The sequence below is a fragment of the Schistocerca cancellata genome, chromosome 7, assembly GCF_023864275.1.
Source record: "Schistocerca cancellata isolate TAMUIC-IGC-003103 chromosome 7, iqSchCanc2.1, whole genome shotgun sequence".
NCBI lineage: Eukaryota > Metazoa > Arthropoda > Insecta > Orthoptera > Acrididae > Schistocerca > Schistocerca cancellata.
Genome location: NC_064632.1, coordinates 259864942 through 259890298, shown reverse-complemented (window position 1 = coordinate 259890298; position 25357 = coordinate 259864942). Strand labels below are relative to the sequence as shown.

General features: G+C 38.7%; 1 protein-coding gene across 2 annotated transcripts; it reads left to right on the top strand.

The window, feature by feature from the left end:
• The first annotated feature begins 1268 nt into the window (after positions 1-1268).
• On the top strand, positions 1269-19016 carry LOC126092577 (40S ribosomal protein S7). 2 transcript variants are annotated; one of them, XM_049908266.1, is made up of 5 exons: positions 1269-1333; positions 1599-1766; positions 5910-6091; positions 13082-13232; positions 18895-19016. In XM_049908266.1, the coding sequence occupies exons 2-5, from the start codon at positions 1599-1601 to the stop codon at positions 18970-18972; spliced, it is 579 nt and encodes a 192-aa protein (XP_049764223.1). In that variant the 5' UTR covers positions 1269-1333; the 3' UTR covers positions 18973-19016. The 2 variants fall into 2 exon arrangements, with proteins under 2 accessions (XP_049764223.1, XP_049764222.1); XM_049908265.1 differs by having other exon boundaries at positions 1289-1387.
• Positions 19017-25357: the final 6341 nt, after the last annotated feature.

Below are 25357 nucleotides of genomic sequence, written 5' to 3'. Positions count from 1 at the left end.
GTTAATACAGCGCTCTGCCGACAGCGGCCAGTCACTTACTCCCTGCGTCGCACTGCGGCCATACGCGCGTTTACTGACGAAGAAAATTGTCAGCATTCCAGATAGGTCGGCTGGTGAGCGCGTGTTACGTACCGTAAGGCTGCGTGCAACCCGTAGACTCTTACACAGCACACATTCCGTTGCAAAGTGAAAGATCTCATTCTGCAAACATCCCCCAGGCTGTGGCTAAGCCAGGTTTCTGTAATATCTTTTCTGTAATATCCTTTCCTCCAGGAGTGCTTGTCCCACAACTTTTTCAGGAAATCTTCTGTGAAGTTGGAAAGGTAGCAGACGACATACTGGAGGAACTGGAGCTGTGGGGATAGGTCTTGAGTCGTGCTTAGGTGGCTCAATTGGTAGAGCCCTTGCCTATGAAAGGCAAAGGTCCCACATTCAAGTCTCAATCTACCACACAGTCTTAATCCGCCAGAATGTTTTGTTCATTTGACTATTTAGGTGGTCAACTAACGCATCACGATTTGCTATCGAATGGAGCCATCAAAATTATTTTGTAGTCCCAGGTGTTTACGTTGGTGACACCAGTGTCGAGGCAATCCTCTCTTCTGATTGGTTCATAATTATTCACATACAACCCATAGTCACTCATCAAGTACTCTAATGTTTTCTCCTTAGTGTAGCATTCTTTTAAATGGATGCTGAAGTCACCACACAAGATAATTTTTGAATTCGAACGCGTTAGGTGAGAAATTTATCAAAGTCTGCACCAGGTGCATGGTACACTGTCACGACAATATTATATACATCACACATTTTTAATGCAACCAACTCTAAATCTGGGCCAACGCAAAAACTTTTTTAGGTCAACTTCAAAGATACTAAGACTGTTGTTTGCATATGTAGATATCCCCCGTGAGTAGTTGTTTTACGATACCACGCACTTATCAATTCAAGATGTTCCACGTGTTTATACTAATCCTCTTCCCACTCACAGTACACAGCTAGTCAGTAGTCAGTTTTCACTGCTGTACGAACATCTGCTTTGACTTGGCCCACAAAGATGTTTTCACTTTTGTCCTGATACACTGGAAAAGAATGATGAACATGTCAGTTAATACTCAGTATTATCATTCAAATTATATTAGTCTATGCTCCAATTCTTTTTAAAATTTATTGTACGGTAGTTGTCATAAATTCTCATTTCTAGTACATTTTAAATTTGTTTTTTCTTATTTGCAGTTGTGAAAGATTAAATTGTAGCGTCTTCTACTGTCAAATCTTTGAAGTTTATGTCTTTGTGTAGTAGGTGAAAGTCTTTGCGATCTCGGACGGCAAGGTACACGTTTAGAATTGTGTATTGTATTAGATTTGGGAATTATTTTGCCTTGAAGTAAGTTAATCTGGCAGAAGCGTGTATTTTATAACCTTTATTTATTTCTTATTGTTGCTGAAAGAAGCGATGATTTTATTTTTAAGGCCTTGTGCGCGTCGATGATGTTGGATATCGTGTGGAAGTCTCATACCCAAGCATGTTGTATGAGTTTGCCAGTGGAGCTTCCGTTTGTTGTAATGACTGAAATATTATACTTTGCTTGTTTCAGATGTTATCGGGTGCCAAGATCATTAAAAGCGGCGGCGGTGAGCCGGACGCTTTCGAAACTTCAATTTCACAAGCACTCCTCGATCTGGAAATGAATAGTGATTTGAAGGCGCAACTTCGCGAATTGTATATCACAAAGGCGAAAGAAGTTGAACTCAACGGCAAAAAGGTAATTTGTAACAGGGTTATGTGACCAAATAGCGTCGCGTTTATTTATATTTTATTGTGCGTGTGGTTTGTAGTCTACACACCGCGACACATCGGTGGATGTTACATGCTACTTTGCCAAGCTGCATCTGATGTTTGAAATACTGTCTAGAGGACCTTTAAACTTGTCGTTTGCTGTGTTGTGCTACTGTCACTTCGTTAAACTACAAAAATGCCATCCATAGTATTGTGTTACCGAAAGTTAAGAGTCTGTGACATGCAGGTCTTACTTTTGCTAGGGGAGTCAAGATTGAAAGGTTTTATTTTTATGTGTTGATTTGGTCAATGACCCCTTCCTCTATTACGATACACTTTACTGATATCTTCTTTCGAATGATATTTCCGAATTTTGTTTGGTGGCTACCCAGTCACACTTATGTTGTTATACATACGTTCCATCAGTATAGTGAGTCGGGTGAGAGAGAATGTTGGGTATGCTATAAATGCCAGTAGATTGTAGAGTAATGCAATTGGGGTTTGTGAGAGGAAATGGGAGAGGCTCCATTGCCCAGCAGTATGTTGTTTGGTGTGCGTAGCTGAGTCTTCCATTCATTAGTGTATTATAACTACAATCTGTGTTGGGTTAGATTGTGCTGACGTCCCCAATTTGACACCGTAATTGTCATAATAGAATGATATTATGAATATGTAAAACTGTAAGATAAAGGCAGGAAGCTGTGTTACGTAGACATATCTATAGTAGCACCGTGGCACGTATCTGCATATATTCTACATAAACTGTGAAAAGTACCGGAGGGGGGGGGGGGGACCTAGATGAATTGTTTGGACACTTAAAGGTGGAGGCGTTTTTGAACTACAGTTGTGTAACATAAAGGTAGAAGTCAGGTGTGAACTATGTTTGTGACATTGTGCTGCTCTGTGTTGTGCATTCTTTTTCTGTACTTATAGTGAGTGGGGTTCAGATATATCTCAAAACAGGAGTAATAGGTGATTCCAGGGATATCAGTTGTGTTTTTGCAGATGGACTTCAGTCAGGCAAGAGGGGGTGGGCCTAGTTACCCACTGCTCGTTCCTCTCAGGCATTCTCAGTTTTCATTTGTTTATACTTGCAACCAAGTGCCACGATATAGTGTCTGCACTTTACCTGACATTTTCCTATATGCAATTACTTAAGTTATCTACATTGTGTAGTGTACTTCTGCACTAAAGTACTAAGGATCATTTGGATCTTAATATAAACTTACCACAACTTAATACTAATGTAATATCAACTTAAGTGTGAGGAAATCTTTTCAGAAGGTGTATGTAGTGTAGGAGAAAATATAGAAATGCAGTAAATGAAGCAGGCAAAAAGAAATACAAACGTCTCAAAAATAAGATCAACAGGAAGTGCAAAATGGCTAATCAGGGATAGCTAGAGGACAAATGTAAGGATGTAGAGGCTTGTCTCGTTAGGGGTAAGATATGCTGCGTATAGGAAAATTAGAGACCTTTGGAGAAAAGAGAACCACTTGCATGAATATCAAGAGCTCAGCTGGAAACCCAGTTCTAACAAAGAAGGCCAGTTCTAACAAAGAAGGGAAAGCAGAAAGGTGGAAGGAGTATATAGAGGGTCTATACATGGGCGATGTTCTTGAGGACAATATTATGGAAATGGAAGAAGATGAAATGGGAGATACGATACTGCGTGAAGTTTTTGACAGAGCACTGAAAGATCTAAGTTGAAACAAGGCCCTGGGAGTAGACAAAATTCAATTAGAACTACTGAAAGCCTTGGGAGAGCCAACTCTGACAAAACTCGACCGTCAGGTGAGCAAGATATGTGACAGGCGAAATACCCTCAGATTAAAAGAAGAATATAATAATTCCAATCTCAAAGAAAGCAACTGTTGACAGGTGTGAAAATTACCGAACTATATATTTAATAATGGAAAATCCAGGATGGAATGTTAATACGAGAGAAGGAAAGTTGCTACTCACCATATAGCAGAGATGCTGAGCTGCGATAGGCACAATAGAAAGAGTAACACAAGCATAGCTTTTGGCCATTAAGGCTTTTGTCAGCAGTAGACACACACACCAACACACACACGCTGGCACAATTGCTGTGACTCTTGCAGTTATTCTCTCAACACTATCCTTCCTGGCACATTGAAATAATAGAAAAGATTAAGTCAAATCCAACATGTGCAGTACTGTCATCAATTAAGGTGGCACATACACATTGAAAGTAAAATTATATGCACATTAAATGAAACATACAAATTTGAAACATTTGTAGACGTACGCTATTATGATACAGTGTGTGTTGAGGATTGTGCATATACCTTTCCTTTCTGTGTGCGTCAATAAGCATATATACTATACCTTCTTTGTTCCATTTCAGTTCTACAGTAAAAAGTTCTCATTAGGTGCAACCCTACAGGTTTTCTCAACAGCAAGACAAAAAATCATTTGTTTTGTTAGTGTAGTTATAAAAAATAAGTCTCCGAGAAATGTGTAGAATATATCGTGCAGCCGCCGAGGTGTCCTCAAAAAGCTGTCGAATACCTTTTATGCTGACCATGTGAAAATAATAATAAATATAAAGCCTGCTAGAAGTAGTGTGCTCTGCACATGCACAGATCCACTGCAGAATAGAACAGCTCCTATTTCTCCTCGGGAGATAAACCATCAGCTAAAATCGTAGCTTCGCCCGTTTTGCTGCTAGGTGGCAGGCTGTCTACCTGTAAGCTGTACACGTTAGGTGTGTCATGTAATATGGTCTAAGATATTTTTGTTTTATTGTGCTTTCTGATTTGGTCACTTATTTCTTGACAGATCTAAAGCTCTTATATAAGCTAATGGGAAATTAATGTGGTCCTTTTCTCGACCAGCTTCTAATATGACAGTCAGTTCGGCTGAGTAAACACAACCATTTGCCGTGGTTGTAAATCTGAAAATTTTATTTAAAAATTGTATTAATTCTCATATCAGCATTTATCAGTGGTCAACTGACAGCATGTCGTACACACTGTGCCACGCGTTTAGAGGCGCCATGTCATGGATTGCGCGGCCCCTCCTGCCAGAGGTTAGAGTCCTCCCTCGGGCATGGATGTGTGTGTTGTTCTTAGCATAAGTTAGTGTAAGTAGTGTGTAAGTCTAGCGACTGATGACCTGTGCAGATTGGTCCCTTTGGAATTCACACACACATCCACACTGTGACTAAAAGTTAAATGCATTATGTCACTGCTAGAATAATTTCATTCACCCTGTAGATGCATGAATGTTGGGCATACTCATATATTCTCCTTGCCCATTTAAGAATCTTTATCATTCAAAAACCATTTTCCAATTCCAGGCATAGGGTCTAAATCACTAATGTAGCAGTCCAGGGCTGATAAACTAAAATCTATTTAAAGTACATGCAATGTAAATATGAAAGCTCAATAAAATTTTACCATGGAAAAATATTGCACTGTATGTGGAGGGTAAAGGGTAATTAATCAAGTAGGAGAAATTCAGTAGAACTATACATGGGTCAGAACAAGATGATGGGCAGCTACCTTAGCAAAAACCAGAAAATGAGTTTGCTCACACCTTCCATCCTGTGCACAGTTATTATATCTCTGTTATGAAGAGAGTTGCTCAGGATAATTTAGTGTGGAGAGCTGCATCAAACCAGTCTTCAGGCAGAAGTCCTCAACAAAAATATCAGAAAAATCAACCAAATACTACTGACAGCAGTGCTGTAAAACCTCTAAAAAAATTTCATCATTGGAAGATTGTTTTGTGTGTATACTGTTTATTGTGGCAGGTTAATAGAATAATTATCTATCATTTGATTTAGTACATTAACTTTGAAACATTCACTTGACATAATTGTTGTAATTATGATAGTTTTCTGTCGTCCATTTTCCTAAGGAAAATACTTATTATTTCTGAAATCGGTGTCACGTACAAAGTATTCTTGCTTTCTTTCAGTGTCAGAATTCATTCTTTGACTTCTGTTGTTTGCTTCATTATTTTATTTGCATTTACCATTTTCAGTGAATTTTTTCAAAATCTTCCCATCAGGAATTCAATTGTGTGAAATGTCTCTAGGTATTATTTGTAAATACAGAGTGATACTTTTTCATTAACTAAGTTTCATTTTTTGTTTCAGTCAATAATAATATATGTACCAATTCCACAACTGAAAGCTTTCCGTAAGATTCAGATACGCCTTGTGCGAGAATTGGAGAAAAAATTCACAGGAAAGAATGTGGTCTTCATTGGAGAAAGGAAAATTTTACCTAAGCCAACCAGAAAAACTCGCACAAAGAATAAGCAAAAGCGACCAAGGAGGTGAATATGCAAACATTTCTTAATTGAAGACTATTTATATATTATTAATTTGCTTTTTAAATTTAGAATCTTGTGACATAGTGCATAATGGCTTTCTTCATGAATTTCAAATTTTTATGATGGTTTGATGTATTTTTCTGTGTTTTGGGGTTGCACACATGAGGTTAATTTTTATTGACAACAATTCCATTATTTGAAATGTAAAATTTCTGTAGAGTTTTTATTGAGTAATAAAGTAGGGATGTGACGCAAGCCGCGCGGGATTAGCCGAGTGGTCTAAGGCGCTGCAATCATGGACTGTGTGGCTGGTCCCGGCGGAGGTTCGAGTCCTCCCTCGGGCATGGGTGTGTGTGTTTGTCCTTAGTATAATTTGGCTAAGTAGTGTGTAAGCTTAGCGACTGATAACGTCAGCAGTTAACTCCCATAAGATTTCACACACATTTGAACACACATTTTTTGTGATGCAAAGATGCACCATAATTTAAGAATCACTCCAGCATCCTGTTTACAAATCAGTTATGTTCATTGCCACAAACCAAATAGGTACACTGATTGTGTTCGGAGTAAAGATTCTGATTTTGATGGTAGAGATATTGTTATACTGCAGCAAATATTTTTCCACGTTGTTGCTAAGTCATTATTTAACTTCATCTACTGTGTCTCAGCAGTTCCATTTCCTGTGATTTCAGTTGATAATGGCATTTTTATTTTTATTTAAAACTTCGGCTGGCATTTCAGCGAGTCTACTCATAAGTGACAGTCACCCACCAGTCACTTTAAATGCCTCATGCTCATAATGTAGTCAGCTTTGTATGGATTTTCAGTTCCTGCTCAGATATAACTGGCCAAAGACTAGCAATACTGTCACAGACATTACAATCTGTCATAGCTGGAGGTTTTTTGGTTACTAGGTACCAACATTACATTGAAGGGAATATTGACAATTTGAGAGCGTTTGTAGATAATCTTGGGAGTCTCCTTAATAACATTTGTAAGGATTGAAAGAAGTAACCTACTTACATTCCAATATCTGATCCACACAGTGGAGGTGTGTGCCTTGTAGCCCTCATAAGGTGACATTCGTATTTCCTGCCCATGGTGCAGTGCTTTAGATGCCAGCATTTTTGGCATATTTCTGCCCAGTGTACACATCATCTAGTTTGTGGAGACTTTGGCTGGCAACAGCATTATCACCTGTCTCAGTTGTGGAAATAGCCACTCTCTCATATCTCTGAAGTGTGCTATCTTAGTTACAGAACTGAAGGTCTCAAATTACATTTGTACTATTGAAGCTCAGCAAAAGTATGATCATTCATATCTTGTCCCCATGATATAAACTTTTGTCCCTACTGTGACCAGGTACTTTGCAGTACCTAGCATATTTACTCCCTCAATAAATACTAAGCTGCTCCTTAGGAATGTGTGCCTGTTCGTCCCAGATGTGGGCCAATATCCGTACTTGATAGAGCTGCCAAAGATAAAAAAACTGTTCTGTATTTCATCGTTTATGGCAGTCTGTCTGTTCCTGTTTAACACCTTACCAGCACTTCTTGAAAGGTTTAGGCTACTTTTCAAATGCGTAAGACATGTTGAAAACGTCGTCCTCACCTTCAGTCCCTACTCGGGTCACGCAAAAATTTTATGGTGAACATTTAACAGGGTGTGTAATTCATAATCGGATGAGCCAACCTCTGATTGTTATTCAGGGTGTTACACTGTATTAGGCTATAAAATGTTTTCCTTCTGCAGTGGCAAGATATTGTCGTCCCAATCCTTAAATTACACAAAAACAAAGTGCCTGTAGACATTAGACTATCCAACATCTACTGCTAACTGCTTGAAAGGATGGTAATTTAAGTTATGCTGGGTTCTTAGATCACAGGGCCTTTTGTACTGTCAGTGTGGTTTTTGGAATGGACAATCAATGATCAACCATGTGGTTAGGTTGGAAACGGCCATGAGACTGGATTTTTGTAAACGCAAACATCTGATTGTAGGTTTTTTGTTTTTTAAACCTACATCAGACATATAATATTGCTTGGTGACATCACATTTTTCTTACCCTCCATGACTGGGGCTTTAGAGGGTCTCTCTTAATTTTTGTTCATGAGATTTTGTCCCACTGGTTGTTTCAGGTTAGAGCTGATAAGTCACTCGGCTCCCCATAAGTCCAAGAACACTCATCACCGCCATAGATGGGCAGTTAAATCCATCAGACCAGCTGTCACTCCTGAACTGCCTGTCAGTGATCTTTGCATTTTGTGTAGCTCCTAGTCTGTAGCCTCAGCTAAAGGCCAGATCAAGGTGCCATCCAAAGGTTCTTCACCTGAACCTTTTCTTGTTGCTTTCAGTTATCTCCTTAGAGATTGACTTGTATATTTGTATTGTCATAACATAGTCCATCGAAACTGATAACTGTGCTTGGTTATCCAGCATGTGGGCCTTGGGTGCACAGACCCTGTTTTTCAGACTCCTCTTTAATTAAAATCTGACTTTACTGCCCTGTATTTGTTGGTTAAAGTGTGTGTGTGTGTGTGTGTGTGTGTGTGTGTGTGTGTGTGTGTGTGTGTGTATGTGTGTGTGAAAGCTTAATGCTTTTTGCTTCCTTGCCCATGCCTCTTTGGATGTGGATCATGCTCCTCTACTCCATATTTACCAGGCCCTGGTCTTATATCCTGACTGGGCTATTTGCCAGGTTAATGACATTAAGGCTTTGAAATTATTGGATTGAATCCATAATTATTAAAACTAAACACCATTGCTCACACCGGGCAGTCTCCTTGCCAAAGTGGGGTTCTTACCACTTTAGTTCCAACGGAACCAACTCTTTCTCTGCTACAAAATCAGAAAGTTTCATAAACATCCAAAGTATCAAATTCCTTTTGTATACAGGGGACATGAACACCTGACATCTTCCCTAGGCCAGGATTACCTCTGCCTGACCCCCTTAGAATGTGTTCAGCATGTTTCACCTACATCTACATAGATACACCACAAGCCACAGTACAGTCTGTGGTGGAGGTACCCTGTACTACCACTTCTCATTTCCCATCCTGTTAAACTTTCAAATAGAGTGAGGAAAAAACAGCTGTCTATACACCTCTATATGAGACCTAATTGCTCTCAGCTTTGCGGTCCTTACATGGAATGTATGTTGGCAGTAGAATCATTTGGCAGTCATCATCAAATGCCGGTTCTTTAAATTTTCTCAATAGTTTTTCTCGAAAAGAACATCACCTTCCTTTTAGGGATTCCCATTTGAGTTCCTGAAGCATCTCTGTAATACTTTAGATTTGAACCTACTGATAATAAGTCTAGCAGTCCGCCTCTGAATTACTTCGATGTCTTCCTTCAGTCCGACCTGATAAAGATCCCAAACACTCAAGAGTACGTCGCACCAGCATCCTATATGTGGTCTCCTTTACAGGCGAAATACTCTTTCCTAAAATTCTCCCAATAAACCGAAGTCAACCATTCACCTTCCCCACCACTGTTCTCTTATTTTCGGTCCACCTCATATTGCTTTGCAATGTTACACCCGGATATTTAAAACGACTTGACTGTGTCAAGCAGGATACTAGTAATAGTGAATCGGAACATTATGGGTTTGATCTTCCTACTCATCCACATTTAGGGCTAGCTTCCATTCATCACACCAACTGGAAATTTGGTGTAAGTCATCTTGTATCTTCTTAGTCACTCAATGTGGATAACTTATCTTACGTCACATCATCAGCAAACAGCTGCAGATTGATGCTCACTCTGTCCGCCAAATCATTTATGTACATGGAGAACAATGGCGGTTGTATCACACTTCCCTTCGGCACTCCTGACAATACCATTGCCCCCTGATGAACACAAACCATCGAGGACGACATAGTGGGTTCTTTTATTTAAGAAGTCTTCGAGCCACTCGGATATCTGTGAACTTATTGCATAAGTTCGTATCTTTGTTAAGTTTGCAATGGTGCACCACGTCAAATGCTTTCTGGAAATCTAGAAATATGGAATCTGCTTGTTGCCCTTCATCCTTAGTACTCAATATAATTTGAGAAAAGAACAAGCTGAGTTTTGAACGAGTGATACTTTCTAAAACCTTGCTGATTCCTGGGCATAAGCTTCTGTCTCAAGAAAGTTTATTATATTTGAACTGAGAATATGTTGCAGGATTCTGCAGCAGACAGAAGTTAGGGATATTGGTATGTAATTTTGCATGTCTATTCTTTTACCTTTCTCATATCCTGGAGCCATTTGTTGTTTTTCCCATTGCTTGGGACTTTGTGCTGGATGAGATTCCTGATAAATGCAAGGTAGGTAAGGGTCCAATGCCGTAGAGTACTCTTTGTAAAATCAAACTGAGATCCCATCCAGAACTGGTGATTTATTTGTTTTTAAATCTTTCAGTTGTTTCTCTATGCCAGATTTACTTATTATTCCTATGTTATCCATACGTATGTTGTACAATTATTTTGCCTAAAAGATTTCTGGAGTAAGAAATTTATAAAATTCTTTGTTTTGCTCTCTTCAACTGCCACACCAGACTGGTCAACAAGGGACTAGATGGAAGCCGTAGACCTGGTTAACAATTTTTCGTACGACTGGAATTTTCTCGGGTTCTGTGTCAGATCTTTTGTTAAGGTGCAACGGTGGTAGTAGTACAATGCTTTGCGCATAGATGTTTTCACAGGCGGACGAATCTCTAACAACCTTCGCTTGTCATTTGTGTGTTCCCTTTTGAACTGAGAGTGCAGCAGTCTGCTCCACTAGCATCTGCCAAATTTTGTTATTAAACAATCATGGGTCTTTTCCATCCTTTATCCATTTACTAGGCATGTATCTCTCCCGACTACAATTTACAATGTACTTAAATTTTGCCCTTGTCATTTACATTGACACTGCTAAATCCTTAGGCAGAACAGGATATGCTTTTACATCTCCTCCCAGTAGGAACGTCATTTGCTTCTGGAAACGTAGTTTTTTATGACCGAACTGATAACCATTGATAAAGTTCAAAGCTTTATTGAAAAGGCCTCTCAACCTCATTTTAATTTGTAGTAATTTGGTGTGCAGTCTGCAGGCTATTGACCAGTGTTACTCTTGTCACCCTGAGATCTGTGGTTCATGAACCTCTTTGACCTCATTGTATTGCTTGCAGAGTTATCTTTCTCTGGGGGCTAAGTCATGCGGGTACATTATGGAAGGAACTGGCTGACCATTTGGCGAGAAAAGTGATTACTTGACCAAAATTTGCTTCAGTCATTCCAGGTGTGGATTTGCAGAGGTTGAACGTAATCTGGTGGCTACAGCCCTCTCTTATAAACTCCCCATTATCAAAAAGGCTACTGTTGTACATCACCCCTCCTTCAGTTCCTCTCTGAAGGAATCACCATACTGTTTCCTCTGTACCATTCATACCAGATGAACCCAAATTTATTTTATGTTATGAGCCATCCCCACATTGTGGTTGTGAAGCCTCAGACAGTTCACATCCTGGTGGAATGCATTTCTGGCTCCATAGTAAGCATGTCTTACAGATTCTTTGCCTGTAATATTTGAAGACAGCCAATGTACAGATGGCGGAACTGGTCTTTGTTTTCTCAGAGAAATTAGTTTTTATTCTTAGGTATAACATTAAACTACTTTTGGAGCTAGAGCAATGTGGCTCAGATTGGGGTACCTTCCGCCGCTGGGGGGAACTGTGTTCTCTACTTCCTGTCAGCTGCCTGGTTATCTGTTACTTTGTTTTTAGATAATAATAATAATAATGGCATGTGACGAGGGCCTCCCGTCGGGTAGACCGTTCGCTTGGTGCAAGTCTTTCGATTTGACGCCATTTCAGCAACTTGTGCGTTGATGGGGATGAAATGATGAAGATGATTAGGACAACACAACACCCAGTCCCTGAGCGGAGAACGACCCAGCCGGGAATCGAACCTGGGTCCTGAGGATTGATAGTCTGTCGCGCTGACCACTCAGCTACCGGGGCGGACATTGTTTTTAGATGCTGTTAGCCCTTCTTTCTGCTGTACCGTATTCTGCATGGTTAGCACTTCGATGAAGGCAAGGCTTTGATTCCTTGTCCTTGATAAATGCTGGTAATGAACAATAAAATAGATTTTTATGCTTTATCTGAGTGGACGCTGTTCCTGTCTTTTTAACACGTAGACTATAACAGATCATGGGTGAGACGGCTGTGGAAGAGACAGCACCTACTGCATGCAAAGCTCTGAGTGACACTTGTGTGGCTGTACCCACCTTTTGATGCAATTATTTTTCTCTTGTTGTTGGTTCCTCTGACGTTCATTAAATTTTTAGCCTTCTCACTTTTACTAGTACAAGCCTCCTGGCTAGGCAGCATTTTTTACACTGTAACTCTTCACACTTAATTGGGTCGGTTAGGGGATGGATTTGGGTGAGGTTTCTAATCACCACATATGTGCCCAGGGAGACCTTTTGTCTGATATGACCTATATACTTCCATAATTGTGCCAAATTTCTTGTGGACATAACTCCAGCGACTGATGACCTCCCTGCTTGGTCCCTTAGAACCCAGCTAACCAAAATTTCTTACAGAGGAATAAAATTCTCCAAAACTAGAACGATGCCGCTAGAAATACTTCATAAGCAGGGAGGCTGACAAGACTAAACAAATTCTACAGTCCTATCAATTTGTAAATGTTATTTGTTCTAACAATGTTCATTATGCTTCATTAATACGAAGTTAATTTACACTTTGGCTAAATTGAAGCCCATTTTTGTTTGTGGTATAATTGGCTGAGAGGGTGGCAGTCTTTACTAGTAACTTTGCTCTAGTACTGATGATTAGTAAGATTGATGATGACAGATGTGGTAACCAGCTTAATTTTCTGTATGGTGCATACACATTTGCTGTCTTTCATGAAGAATTGGACAGCTAAGCAATTCTTTTTCATAGAGTAAAGAAATGGAAGCTTCTGCAGCCATTAACACGTTTATTAATTTTTTTTTCAGCCGCACATTGACAGCAGTATATGATGCCATTCTGGAAGATATAGTTTTTCCTGCTGAAATTGTTGGAAAGAGGATCCGAGTGAAGCTGGATGGATCCCAGCTCATCAAAGTGCACCTAGACAAGACACAGCAAACAAACATTGAGCATAAGGTTTGTTCAGATTTAAATGCATTGTCTGCATTTCCACTGTCACTATTAATGGTAAATCTGATATACCATAGTTGAGTTCCTTTCCCCCGTGGAGAATTTAGTCAGCATATAAATTTACACTATAGCCGACATATATGTCAAAAGAAATTCTGCAACTGTGTTGACATTTTTGTAAAAGTTTATTTTTCAGTCTATTGCACATTTTTTATGGTATGACTAATTTCGATCATCTTCAGATCCTTGTAGTTTGTGTAAGTTGAGAACTAAAAATGTAGCCTGTTTTTGATGGAATTTGCATCTAAATTTTATTAGGAAATGATTAACATTAGAAATTTAAAAGGTTGTAACACAACATGCATGAATAGTCAGACATGACGGGGGATAGGGAAGCTTTTTGACAGGAACTTTCGCTTTTGCACAAATGTAAACCTTTTTTCCACAATAGTCTTTTTCTTCTTTTGACACTCTTTAAGCTTCCAACAAATTGTTGCTGGTGAGAAGCAGCAGCATTTTCCTGTCAGTGAACGGTGGTTCTCTGATATAATGTGTTTCTTGACATTAATTTTGTTTTCCCATCTGTTGCATCCTTGAGCCTCAGGTTCTTGATGTACCCTTGTCTGGTTAGTGGGTGACGGTACAATTTTCTAAGTCCCGTGACTGTGTGTTATCTCGGATGAGCTCTGAGGTCATTCTAGCAGCACTCGTGCCAGTGCGTCTGCTTACGCGGCCGCAGGGCTGCCAGAATGACCTCAGCGCTTGTCCTGGATAACACACAGTCGCGGGACTTAGAAAATATGTAGCGTCAGTCACTAAACGGACAAGGGTACATCGAGAAGCGGAGGTTTTAGGATGCAGCAGTTTTTCCTATGTAAGTAACGATTTTGGTAAAATGGAGTCAGTCTTCGTGCAGGTGCTCGGACAACAGCATTGGAACGCTCTCACAGAAGATGTCACATTATTAGAGGAGGAGACGGCGTTCTTGCCTGACAGTGTATAAAGCCGTTGATAGTATTATTAATACCGAGAACTATGTGGGCGCTCAATTAATTTTGCATGGTCCTTCAGTGTTCTGTGGTTGTGTTTTGAATTTTACACTTACAAACAATTACTCTGCACAGCACAGTAATGGCTGGGTTACCGTTGCAGTGACATTCACTCAAAGCGTTATGTAATGGCTACTGTCCAATTGCTTGCTGAGGTTGGCAGAGAAATGAATGAGGTAGTTCAGGCTCACTCTACCAATATTGGATCCAGTCACAGTTCAAAACATCTGTCATGTTAAAAAGTGTCTGCATTATGTCAGAATTTGATCTTTAGTTAGTACGAGGGTGGTTTGAGAAGTTCTCGGAATCACCACGAGAGGTGAGTTGTTCACAAGATATTCATTCGACTGTTGCCTGTAAACACTTGCTACGTCAGTGCTCTTGGAAGAGCTGTGGTGGTGACGTGGCTCTGTTGTTCCCGCGTAGTGATTTGCGAAGGTGGAAAAAAGAGATTCGAGCAGTGATGAAGTACTTCGTAAAGATAGGTATGAAAGCAAAGGACATCCATGCCAATTTCCAGAATACACAGGGGCTCTGCTCCTTCATATTCGGCTGTTGCCAACTGGACAAATTAATTTAAATTTGGTTGGGAGAGCTTAGATGATCCGCTCAGTGGCCGGCCAAGATGTCATTACTCCAGAAATCCTTGCAAAAGTGCACAAAATGGTCGTGGAGGATTGCCGATTGAATGTTCGTGAAATTGCTCATGCTTGCCAGTTGTCATATCACATTTCAACTGAAGAATTAGAAATGAAAAAATTATCTGCAAGATGGGTGCTGCGAGTCTTTTGACAGTGGATCAAAAACTCATGGAAATGTACATATCAGAAAAATGTTTGGCCCATTTTGTGACCACAGATGAAACTTTGGTGCACTACTGTACCCCAGAGACAAAACATCATTCAGAGCAATGGAAACATGCTGATTCTCCACCACCAAAGAAAGACAATTCCTTAGGAGGGAAAGTTCATGGCATTAGCGTTCTGCGATGTGAAAGGGATTCTGTTTGTAGATTATCTCACCACTGGGCAACAATTACTGGAGAATACTATGCTAACCTGCTGGACAAATTGCAACAAAAAATAAGTGAAAAAAAGCCTAGGTTTAGCAAGGAAGAAAGTCTTCTTCCATCAAGACAATGCACAGCCGCCCACACGTGCCATTGCCACGGCAAAATTATATGAACTAAGGTAAGAATTGTTGCCACACCCACCTTATTCGCCTGATACGGCACCATCAGACTTCCATCTCTTTCCAAAACCGAAAATTTTTCTTGGTGGATGAAGATTCACTTCAAACAAAGAATTGATAGCTGGAGTTGACAACTATTTTGCAGTCCTGGAGGAAACTCATTTTAAAGATCAGGATCAAGGCACTGGAACATCATTGGACCAAGTGTATTAATCTACAAGGAGACTGCATTGAAAAATAAAAAAGTTTCAGTGATGTAAGTACTTTTTTCTATTCTGTTCCAAAAACTTTTCAAACCACTCTCATAGGTAAATGTACACGTTTCTTTTGTTCTAGAGTCCTATGTTGCATTACGTAATAAATACCTTATACAGACATTCAGATACACACAATTGGTGTAGAATCAGAACAGTGTGAGTGCACCGGTACATCAAGAAAAAGCATTTTTTAAGCAATTTTGCATTTTGAGTAAGATTTGCATCTGTATATCTATCTATAGCAAATGCAAAATTTTCAGGTCCCCAGGCATAAGCAACCCATCATGTCTGTCCAGCAACAAGACTACTTTGTGTTCTAATGTGTAATTCCTGTATAGACAAGGCATGGTGCTTGTAGATGTGAAGATAATTGAATGTGATTGAAATTAATTGTACCATAGAAAATGTGCACCTGTTACATATAATTATGCTGTTTGAGTGGTAACTGTTCTTCAGTTAATTTGACAAAACAGGATAGACGGGTTGCACTAGTAAAAAAAAATTAGAAACATTTACTGAACTGTTTATACATTGCTACTTGTCAGATAGTTTGATAAAGACCAGATCATCTAGAAGTAGTCTTACGATACACAGTGGTGTTCAGAGTGCTATTATGCGGATGTTGTAGTCAGTGTGAGCATTAAATGTGACTGTAGTGAGGTATTTAATTCACTTCTATTTCATATGTTGAGTTGTCGTGGCTGATGATGGGAAGAGACGAATTCCACATAAGCAAGCAATAGACATAATCTGTGAATATCCTCTTTCTTAGAGCACAAAGTCCCTCTGTGTGTATACCACAACGGTCGCTGCAAAACCAGCAGCTCTGCGATCCCCATCTGTGCTTTGACCAGCCATAATCCGTGATCTGGACTATATTGTGTTCCATTTACTAGTAGGGTAGTGACAGGATCCACTTTATTAGCTGACCTGTTGGTGGCACGAAAGGGGAAATCAGACGTGTGATTGTGTTGTGTGTGCTGCGGTTGTACTTTCAAAAGTGGGAAGTTATTTTAACTGTACATGAAGAAGGGCAATGCAGCAGTCTGAGGTTTACTTGATTCTCCGAGAGCATCGAAAAACTTAAAACTGGTAGACAACTGAAGATAGGTGCCAGGTAGCCTGCGAAAGCCTACTTACAAAGTTTAAAGAACCAGTATTAAGATGGAAAACTAAGAGCATACTATTGCCTCCTATGTATCATATCACAAATAAAAGGTTAGACTTATAACAGTACACACAAAGACTGTTAAGCAGCCTTTGTGCACCCTATTTGTGAATAGAATGGGAAGAACCTTCTTCCATGCACTTCCGTGTTTTGCAGAATATGAATGTTGTTTGGGGGAGGGGGAATTGAGATTGATTTCAAATTATGCAGACATTCTTACCATGCCGGTCATTCATATCTTCCTGTTATTCTCCATCTCCCAGTTCCCCATCATTTGTTCTTTGACACCTGTACTTCCTCATTCTATTACATTCCTGGCATTTATCTCACTGAGCTTTATCCTTGCCTTGTTCTCAGCTCGTGGTCTAGCAGCTAGCATTGCTGCTGCTGGATCATGGGGTCCCGGGTTCGATTCCCAGCCGGTTTGGGGATTTTCTCTACCTGGGGACTGGGTGTTTGTGTTATCATCATCATCATCATCTTCTTCTTCTTCTTCTTCTTCTTCTTCTTCATGACGGTGGCTAGATTGGATTGTGTAAAAATTGGGACTTTGTACGGACGCTGATGATTGCAGTTGAGTGCCCCACGAACCAATCATCATCATTATTTATCCCTCCCTCTCTCTCTTCTCCATAACATTTTATTCTCTTTTCTATTTTGTAAGTTCCCCTCTCTGTTTCTATTATAGTCACCTATTTGTAATGCTTCATTTGTATTTTTATTTGTTTGCCATGTACTTGTCTGATATGACTTTACTTCTTACTCTGTTCCTTCAGTGCTTGCCTCTGTTTTATTTTTATCTTGCTCTGAAAGCATTCTCTTCAAATGATGTGAAGTCCTGTTGGTTTTCGTTTTAAATAATGTGCTGTACTACTACAACAAATTACTCCTTCTTCCATGAAAAAGAAGCTTCGTTTTTCAAAAGCTTTTACTTCACTGCTTGTTGCCTGTATTAGGAGTTCCAGTTCCACCAGAAGCTACGTACCTTCTCTTTGTGGAGTCCACAGTTTCTGAAGTGCACTTTTATTTTTGTACCACAATTTAAGTAACTGAATTGGTGTACATGAATTTAGTTAGTTTTAACTTCTTAGAGGTTACTAGAAATAGCATTTATATCTACAACAAAGACTGAATATCCATAAACTACCAACAATGTAGTTTTCTTTATAAATTGAACTAAGTAACATTCATTGTGTTTAGCATTTATCAAACCTATCTTGGTTTGCTTGTTGTGAGGATGGTCTGGTTTAACATGGTGGCTCGAGGACTCCATGCAGTTTCACTTAGGGTTTACATATTATTTAAATCCAGTGTGTGCTTTATACATCATAATATATAGTTTGGCAATTATTTTTGTTTCCCAGAGTCTGTGATCTGCATTGAGCTATGGTCTGCCATTGCCACAAATTGTTTAAATGGTTTGATACTACATGCAGGTGCCATTTTTTTTCTGTGTGTAAAATTTGTGTCTTTAACCATTTTAAAGTATCCTGATAGGCAGAAGCAACAGGAACTCAGTGGATAAACAGTCCATTGAAAGTTTAAACATATCAACAAATCAGATTATAAAATTTATGTGATAGCACATTATTCTGTAGATCTATGACAACAATAGTGGATGCCATTCAGATAGCACACATGCATAGACTATTATGGCATAATGTGAAATCACAGAATTTTTACAACAGTTTCTTATTAATCCTAGCACATTTTTATCATTTGAAGGAATTTTCCTCATAAATGTTGTGGAGATTTTTAGATTTCTCACATCTGATTTCTAATTAATTTCTTTTTGTAGTTTACTTAATTTTAAGCCAAGGAATTTTCATTTTTTTTACAGCAATTTTGGTTTGTATTTTAAAGTTGAGTTTGGCATGTTTCACTGGTTGAAACTTTTATTATTTTGGTTGTTCATGAATATTACTTAAAAAGTCAGTGTAGCTAAATAAAAAGCATTATTGTGTGTACTCCAGAAGCACATTTATAATAAACCTTTGTTTCAGGTTGACACGTTCGCATCTGTCTACAAGAAGCTAACGGGAAGGGAAGTGACATTTGAGTTCCCAGAAACTTATTTGTAACAATATTTGTAAGACATTAAAATGGTTATTTAAAATGTGGAGAATCACTTTTTATTTATATAGTAAACCCAGATGTATCAGTTTTTAAACATTTGTGTATACAGTTTATATTAAGATTTTATTGTGCTGCAGAAGTCCAACATTCTGGTACTTGCATTGTTTTTTTAAACATTGTATTCTCAGATAAATGTCATCAATGGAAACAGAAAAAGCACAAATGGGTATTGAAAATTAAAGAAATTCTATTAAGGTGTTGTCCACATGATACCAATGAAATTGCAGGTTTGGCCAGGTACCTAAATGGTTTCACTGGAGTGTTTTTTAAATTATGTAATTGATGTTATATAGAACAGTAAATAACACATCTTTCTGTATTCCCTGCCATGGTGATTAGGAGACAATGGCTGTAGATACATGGATGACATTTTTATGAAGACTTAAGCAGAAAAGGTTTCGCATGGCTGTATGCTGATGGCCAAATGTCACTAAAGAAAAAAGGAAAAAAAATTGATGTTGCACCTCCTTTCATCGTTTGCTACAGTTTAATTTAATTGTACTTGGCCATAATTGACTACAACTTCAATGATCTGTTAGGTTAATGGTCCTGCTCTGGTATTCAAATCCTGTCAGTGTGAGGGTCTTTCATATTGTGTATGTAAACATATCTCTGAGCTCTTAACACACCCTTACACATCATGCTGTCACCTTGGATTCGGCAATCAGCAACCTCATCATTGGGAACAGTCTGTTAATTGCTTGTAACCTTTCTATGTTCACCTATGTCATTTTAACTATTATTTTCATACAACTCCATAACTTGAAAATTTTTGTGGGATGACAATATTTTTTTATTCAACTCAAAAGTGCCTTCCCCGCAAATGTTTAAGTAGTGCAGAATTTAAACACAAATTACAAACATTATTAGTTATTCCATACATTGAGTTGTAACTTTTGGTGTAGAAAATAACTTGGTCCCTCATAAGCTTTGGAGGATAGTACATAGCAGTAATTTTACCTCTTTTGTCTTACTAGAACCGCATCGTAAACAAAAATACTGACTAGATAGCGTGCTACTCACTACATGAAGGAGGCGTTAAGAGTTGCAGACACACACTACTGCATCTGAGATGAGCAGTGTTATAGCTGCAGTAGATAGTGGGAGAAAGTAGGAATGTATTGTAAACAGAATAAGGCTGCTAATTGCATCAGATGGCTGTGCTTTGGAGGGGGCGAAAAGTATAAAAGGGAAAGGAATACATAGGGCATTGGCTTGATGAAGGCATAAAAGGATCGGTAGGTTGGGGACAGATTAGCAAAGATTAAGAACAGGATGATGATGGGAATGAAAGATGTGTTGGTGAGAAGACTCCAGATGGTGTAAGCTCTAAAGCAGTCTTTAAAGTTAAATAAATTATGTTGAGCAGGTGGTCCAACTGTCTCTTGACTGCAGTTGGTGGTGGCCATTTATGTGGACAATAAACATATGATCTAAAACGTAACAGTATCTTTCACAGGTGGCCTTGCCTTTGATGGGGTTGGAAATGTTTCGCAGGACTGGATAAGGTGGTAGTGGGAGGATGTGTGAGGAGAGGTTTATGGGATACGAGACTTTGTGGTTTTACCAGTAATAATTTTGATTAAAATTAGTGGACTTATCAGAAACTCCTATACTGTGAACAAGAGACAAATTTCACGTTAGTGGGAACTCTGATAATATCTATCACTTAAACGTTACAAGTGTCGTTCTATCAAGAGAAGATTAACTCGTGCATTTATCGTAGTTCTTGGACTCGTCCTTCAGTAGAGTACCTGCACCAAAGTAATGAATAACTAAGGAGTATCTGTTGATGTTTACTGGGTGTGGGTTTGACAGCAATCGACTCTCACTTGTTGACTACGTAGTGAAGAACAGTGCTATAAGAAACAAGGTCAGAACTGAAAAATAAATACATGTCAGAATCATGATTTCAGTAACAGCTGGATGCAGCATGAAGAACCAACCTACATTTTTATATTAATCGATCACTACCGCCATGGAAATAACAGAAATACAGTACTGATAGGTATAAAACTTTAAACACCATTATTAAATTGCCATGACAGTGACATACTTCTTTTAAAGAATATTTGCCAACAAATTACGACCATTTAAGATGTTAACAATATTATATCAAAAAAAATACAGCTCAGCAATGAATTAAACAATAAAACATCAAGCCATATATGAACAAAGAGAACTTTATACATTGACGGGGAAAAAATCACATCATCAAGGAGTTGAGCAATGTAACTGAAAGGTGATGTCTCTTCACATTTCCTGCCAGTTTAATAAGTGTGGCACCAGTAGCCGCTGCTATGAGGACGCAAATCAGGTTTGCTTTAAATACATGCTGTAACGGTTGTGAATGTTTTCTTTGAATTAGATGTGGTGAGTTGTTAGTCAAGAATGTCTTTAAGGTGACGAAGATGGCATTATCAACACCTCACAGAGTTTGAACAAGGTCATTTAGGAGGGCCACGGGTAATTGGATGTTCCTTCTGTGATATTGCAGAAAGACTTGGCTGGAATGTAGCGACTGTACATGATTGCTAGCAGCAGTGCTCACGAGAATGTACAGTTGCAAGAAGATTGGGCTATGGAGAGTCACGTGGCACTATCGAGATGAGAGACTATCATGTTCAGAATATGGCTCTGACGCATTCTACTGTGTCTGCAGTAGCAATTTCAGCTGCAGTTGATAGTGACATGATGAACTGTTACAAATTGGTTACTTCAAGGACAGCTCTGATCCATACACTCTGTAGCTGCATTCTACTGACCCCAAGCCAATGCCATTTGCGACTGCAGTGGTGTCAAGTGAGACCTCATTGGAAGGCAGAGTGGAAGTCTTGTTTTTCTGATGAAAGCTGATGCTGCCTCAGTGCCAGTGATGGCTGTGTGTTGGTTAGAAGGGGGCTAGTTAAGGGCCTGTATGCTTGCACGACACACTCGAACTACACCTGAAGTGACAGTCTAGAGTGCAATATCACTCGTGTGATTATCTCACGCACCCTGACAGCAAATTTATATGCCAGTCTGGTGATTTGACCTGTTGTGCTGCCACTTGTGAACAGCATTCCAATGGGTATTCTCCACCAGGATAACACTTGTCCACATACTGCTGTTGTAATCCAACATGCTCTGTAGTGTGTTGAAATGTTGTCTTGGCCTGCTCTATCACCAGATCTGTCTCCTGTAGAGCACATATGGGACATCATTGGACAACTTTAGCGTCAACCACAAACAGTGGCTCGTGCTGTGTTGCCCGACCAAGTGCAACAGACATGGAACTCCATCCCATAAGCTGATATCCAGCACCTATATAACACAATGCATGCACACTTGCATGCAATAGTCTGGCAGTTATATTGGTTATTAATGTGCCAGTATTTCACGTTTGCAATGACTTTTGTCATTCTTACATTAACCTGTGAGCTTGCAATGTTAATTACTTAAATATGTATACATAGACAAATGTATTCCCAAAATTTCATTACTCTACATGAATTATTTTGTGTATCACAATTTTTTTCAGTCATTGTGTCTGGTTCATAATTTCGACTGACCAGATAAGCAATACTTGGACACTGGTTGATGTTTTGTGAGGTAGAGAAGCAACTGATTCAACTAATCAAGATAGTCTACTACATTCTTAAGTGTATGCACTAAATCATAACCCAAGAACAAATCAGTGAGGCATCTAGTTAAACTACATCTGGCATTCTGAGCATGTCAACCTGTTGGCTGTCAGTGGGTTTGCATTACAAACTATAACTGAGATGGCAGCACTAGCCTCAGACAGGCGCACTGCAGTGGCAGCCAACGCATGGACGCCTGCACAACTTAAATCTGGTGGGTGCATTTTTATTTACTGTGTGCTTATGCACCTAGTCGAACAGTCTCCCTCTAGATTTTAGATTTACCTACATATTCATATAAAGTAACATGGTTTTCATAGAGGGTAACACAAAATTGAAGGGTTTATACAGTCAGTATTAGACCAGTTTTCTCAAATGAATAACAGGTTGATGCAAATGGGATAATGGATGAAGACTTCACTAACCAACTCAACGGTAGAATGGATAGGTTGGAGAAGTGATCATATCTAGGATATTATCATGTTGCAGAAACAATGAACTACTAGGAATCATTGAAGGAAAGTTGGACTGTAACATAGGACATGTATGTAACAAAGTCTGAACAAGATTATTAATAGTGTCTCTAAAATTTGAATTAAACTGAGACCAAAGACATTTTACTTAATACACTCATAGGTGACAGATAAACAACTGCAGTAGCAGTAGTACTAGTACTGACAATTACATAAATAACTACAAAAGATGTATTATAGTAATTCAGATCAAGACGATACAAAACAAGTATAGAGTGAGACTGAAGATTTATTAGCAAAAAGTGAGGTTGCAATAGATGTGATGATTTCACTGCTGTATCAAGTAGAGGCCTTAATCATGCATTTTCAAAATTTTCACCTTCAGGAGATTCATATGTATACTGTTCTGTTTCTGAAATCTTTTGGCAGTATGTTATGTGAAATATGGATGGTTTAAAAATTTGCAATTATCCATATGAATGGAGATATGGCACAATGGGGAATGTTACAATTAGACTTCAAAACTTACCAGGTTTTGAAAACTGATTTTAAATCAAAATATTGGACCAATGGTGTGCAGAAGAAGCTACATTTAGAATTCTTACATTCCAAACCATGCAACAGTAATTCTTGAAAGGTTAGAGATTTCGTACAGTGGCATACCAATAAAGCAAGGTGCTTAAATGATCTCATAAGGAACATTTCTGGAAGTAATTTGTAGCTGCTTACCATGGAGGATAAGAGAGAAACTTTCAGAAAAAGAATGGGTTAAAGTTAATCATTTCTTAAAATATTTGGAACAAATAAAGCCGTCAAGAGACAATCAGGAAGGTGGTAAGCAAGCAGCGGCAACAATAATCTTAACCAAAACTATACAATGCATAGCCGTCTCCACATACGACACAATGGTCAAGAGCATAAAAGGTCAGGACAAACATGACAGACGGCAACAGTATTTCTAATTTAATTAACTATGATAATGGCAAAAATTGAGAGAACTATTACAGAAAAACACATAAAAGAACCAAGAAGCTAAGGGTATTGTAGGACATGTCAGAAAGAATAATTCTAGAGTCAGGTAGTAATGTTTGTGTAATAGGTCACAGTTGTTTAGAACAAAACATCATGTTACATATTATTCACAGACTTTTGTAACTTGACTCACTAGTAAACCAGAATGTGAAGGACTATTAATTACATTTTTGTTAAATGGCTATACATTTCAATACCCAGTGTCTATCATTATAGGTTTAAATGTCTCTATAATTCTAGAAATAGATTAGCTTACAGAACAAAAGATTACATTGGATTTTCAAAATGCTACACTGATATTTTCATATGGATCAGATGAAAAAAATTACTTTATATTTTGATTCGGGAACTACACCAAAGTTAAGCTTAGTGCTTATAGTAGAAGTTGGGTTAGTGAGTAAAATTGAAGGATCACACAATTAAGATTTACAAATAAACCAAGATGATACAGTTAATAATTCAAACACCTTAACACAAAATAAAAATAAGACATGGTTACTTTTTTGGAGAAGCACAGGGATGTTTTCTCAATGAAACCAGGAATAAGTAAAGACTGCATTCTAAAGATTAATGATCCATTCTGTGCAAGGCATTAGTATTGGTCTCGGCAGCCAGAGACTGTGACCGTGTGTGTGTGTGTGTGTGTGTGTGTGTGTGTGTGTGTGTGTGTGTGTGTGTGTGGAGGGGGGGGGGGTTGGGTTGATAGCTTGTTTCGACCTGAGTAGTAGTAATTGAACTTTAAAAAAATAGACCACATATAATAGAAGAAATGTCAGTGATATTTGCTGGGACAAAACACATTAGCACAATGACTGTATCAGCAGGATACTGGTAATTGGAACTCTACAGTTACAAAATGTCAACCTAAATGCTCACATTCAACATTTTCAGCAAAACACAAGTAACGGTAAAAGTTGGAAAATGCACAAAGGAATTTTATTTCATAACAGCAACAACAAAACAGATAAATGCTTTCTATGCATAGCTTGATGTTTTATAATGCTGGTCGAAGTTAATAAAACTGTGTCCTGTAAAAAGAGTGAAGGCAAAGAGTGTGATGATGATGATGTTTGGTTTGTGGGGCGCTCAACTGCGTGGTTATCAGCGCCCGTACAATTACCCAATCTTTGCTCAGTCCAATGTCGCCACTTTCCTGGATGATGATGAAATGATGAGGACAACACAAACACCCAGTCATCTCG

Excerpts from the sequence above, each read along its gene's own strand:
- LOC126092577 (XM_049908266.1), top strand. The coding sequence starts at position 1,599 with ATGTTATCGGGTGCCAAGATCATTAAAAGCGGCGGCGGTGAGCCGGAC. Across the intron at positions 6,092-13,081 it reads AAGCAAAAGCGACCAAGGAG|CCGCACATTGACAGCAGTAT; the intron begins GTGAATATGCAA and ends TTTTTTTTTCAG. Across the intron at positions 13,233-18,894 it reads AAACAAACATTGAGCATAAG|GTTGACACGTTCGCATCTGT; the intron begins GTTTGTTCAGAT and ends CCTTTGTTTCAG.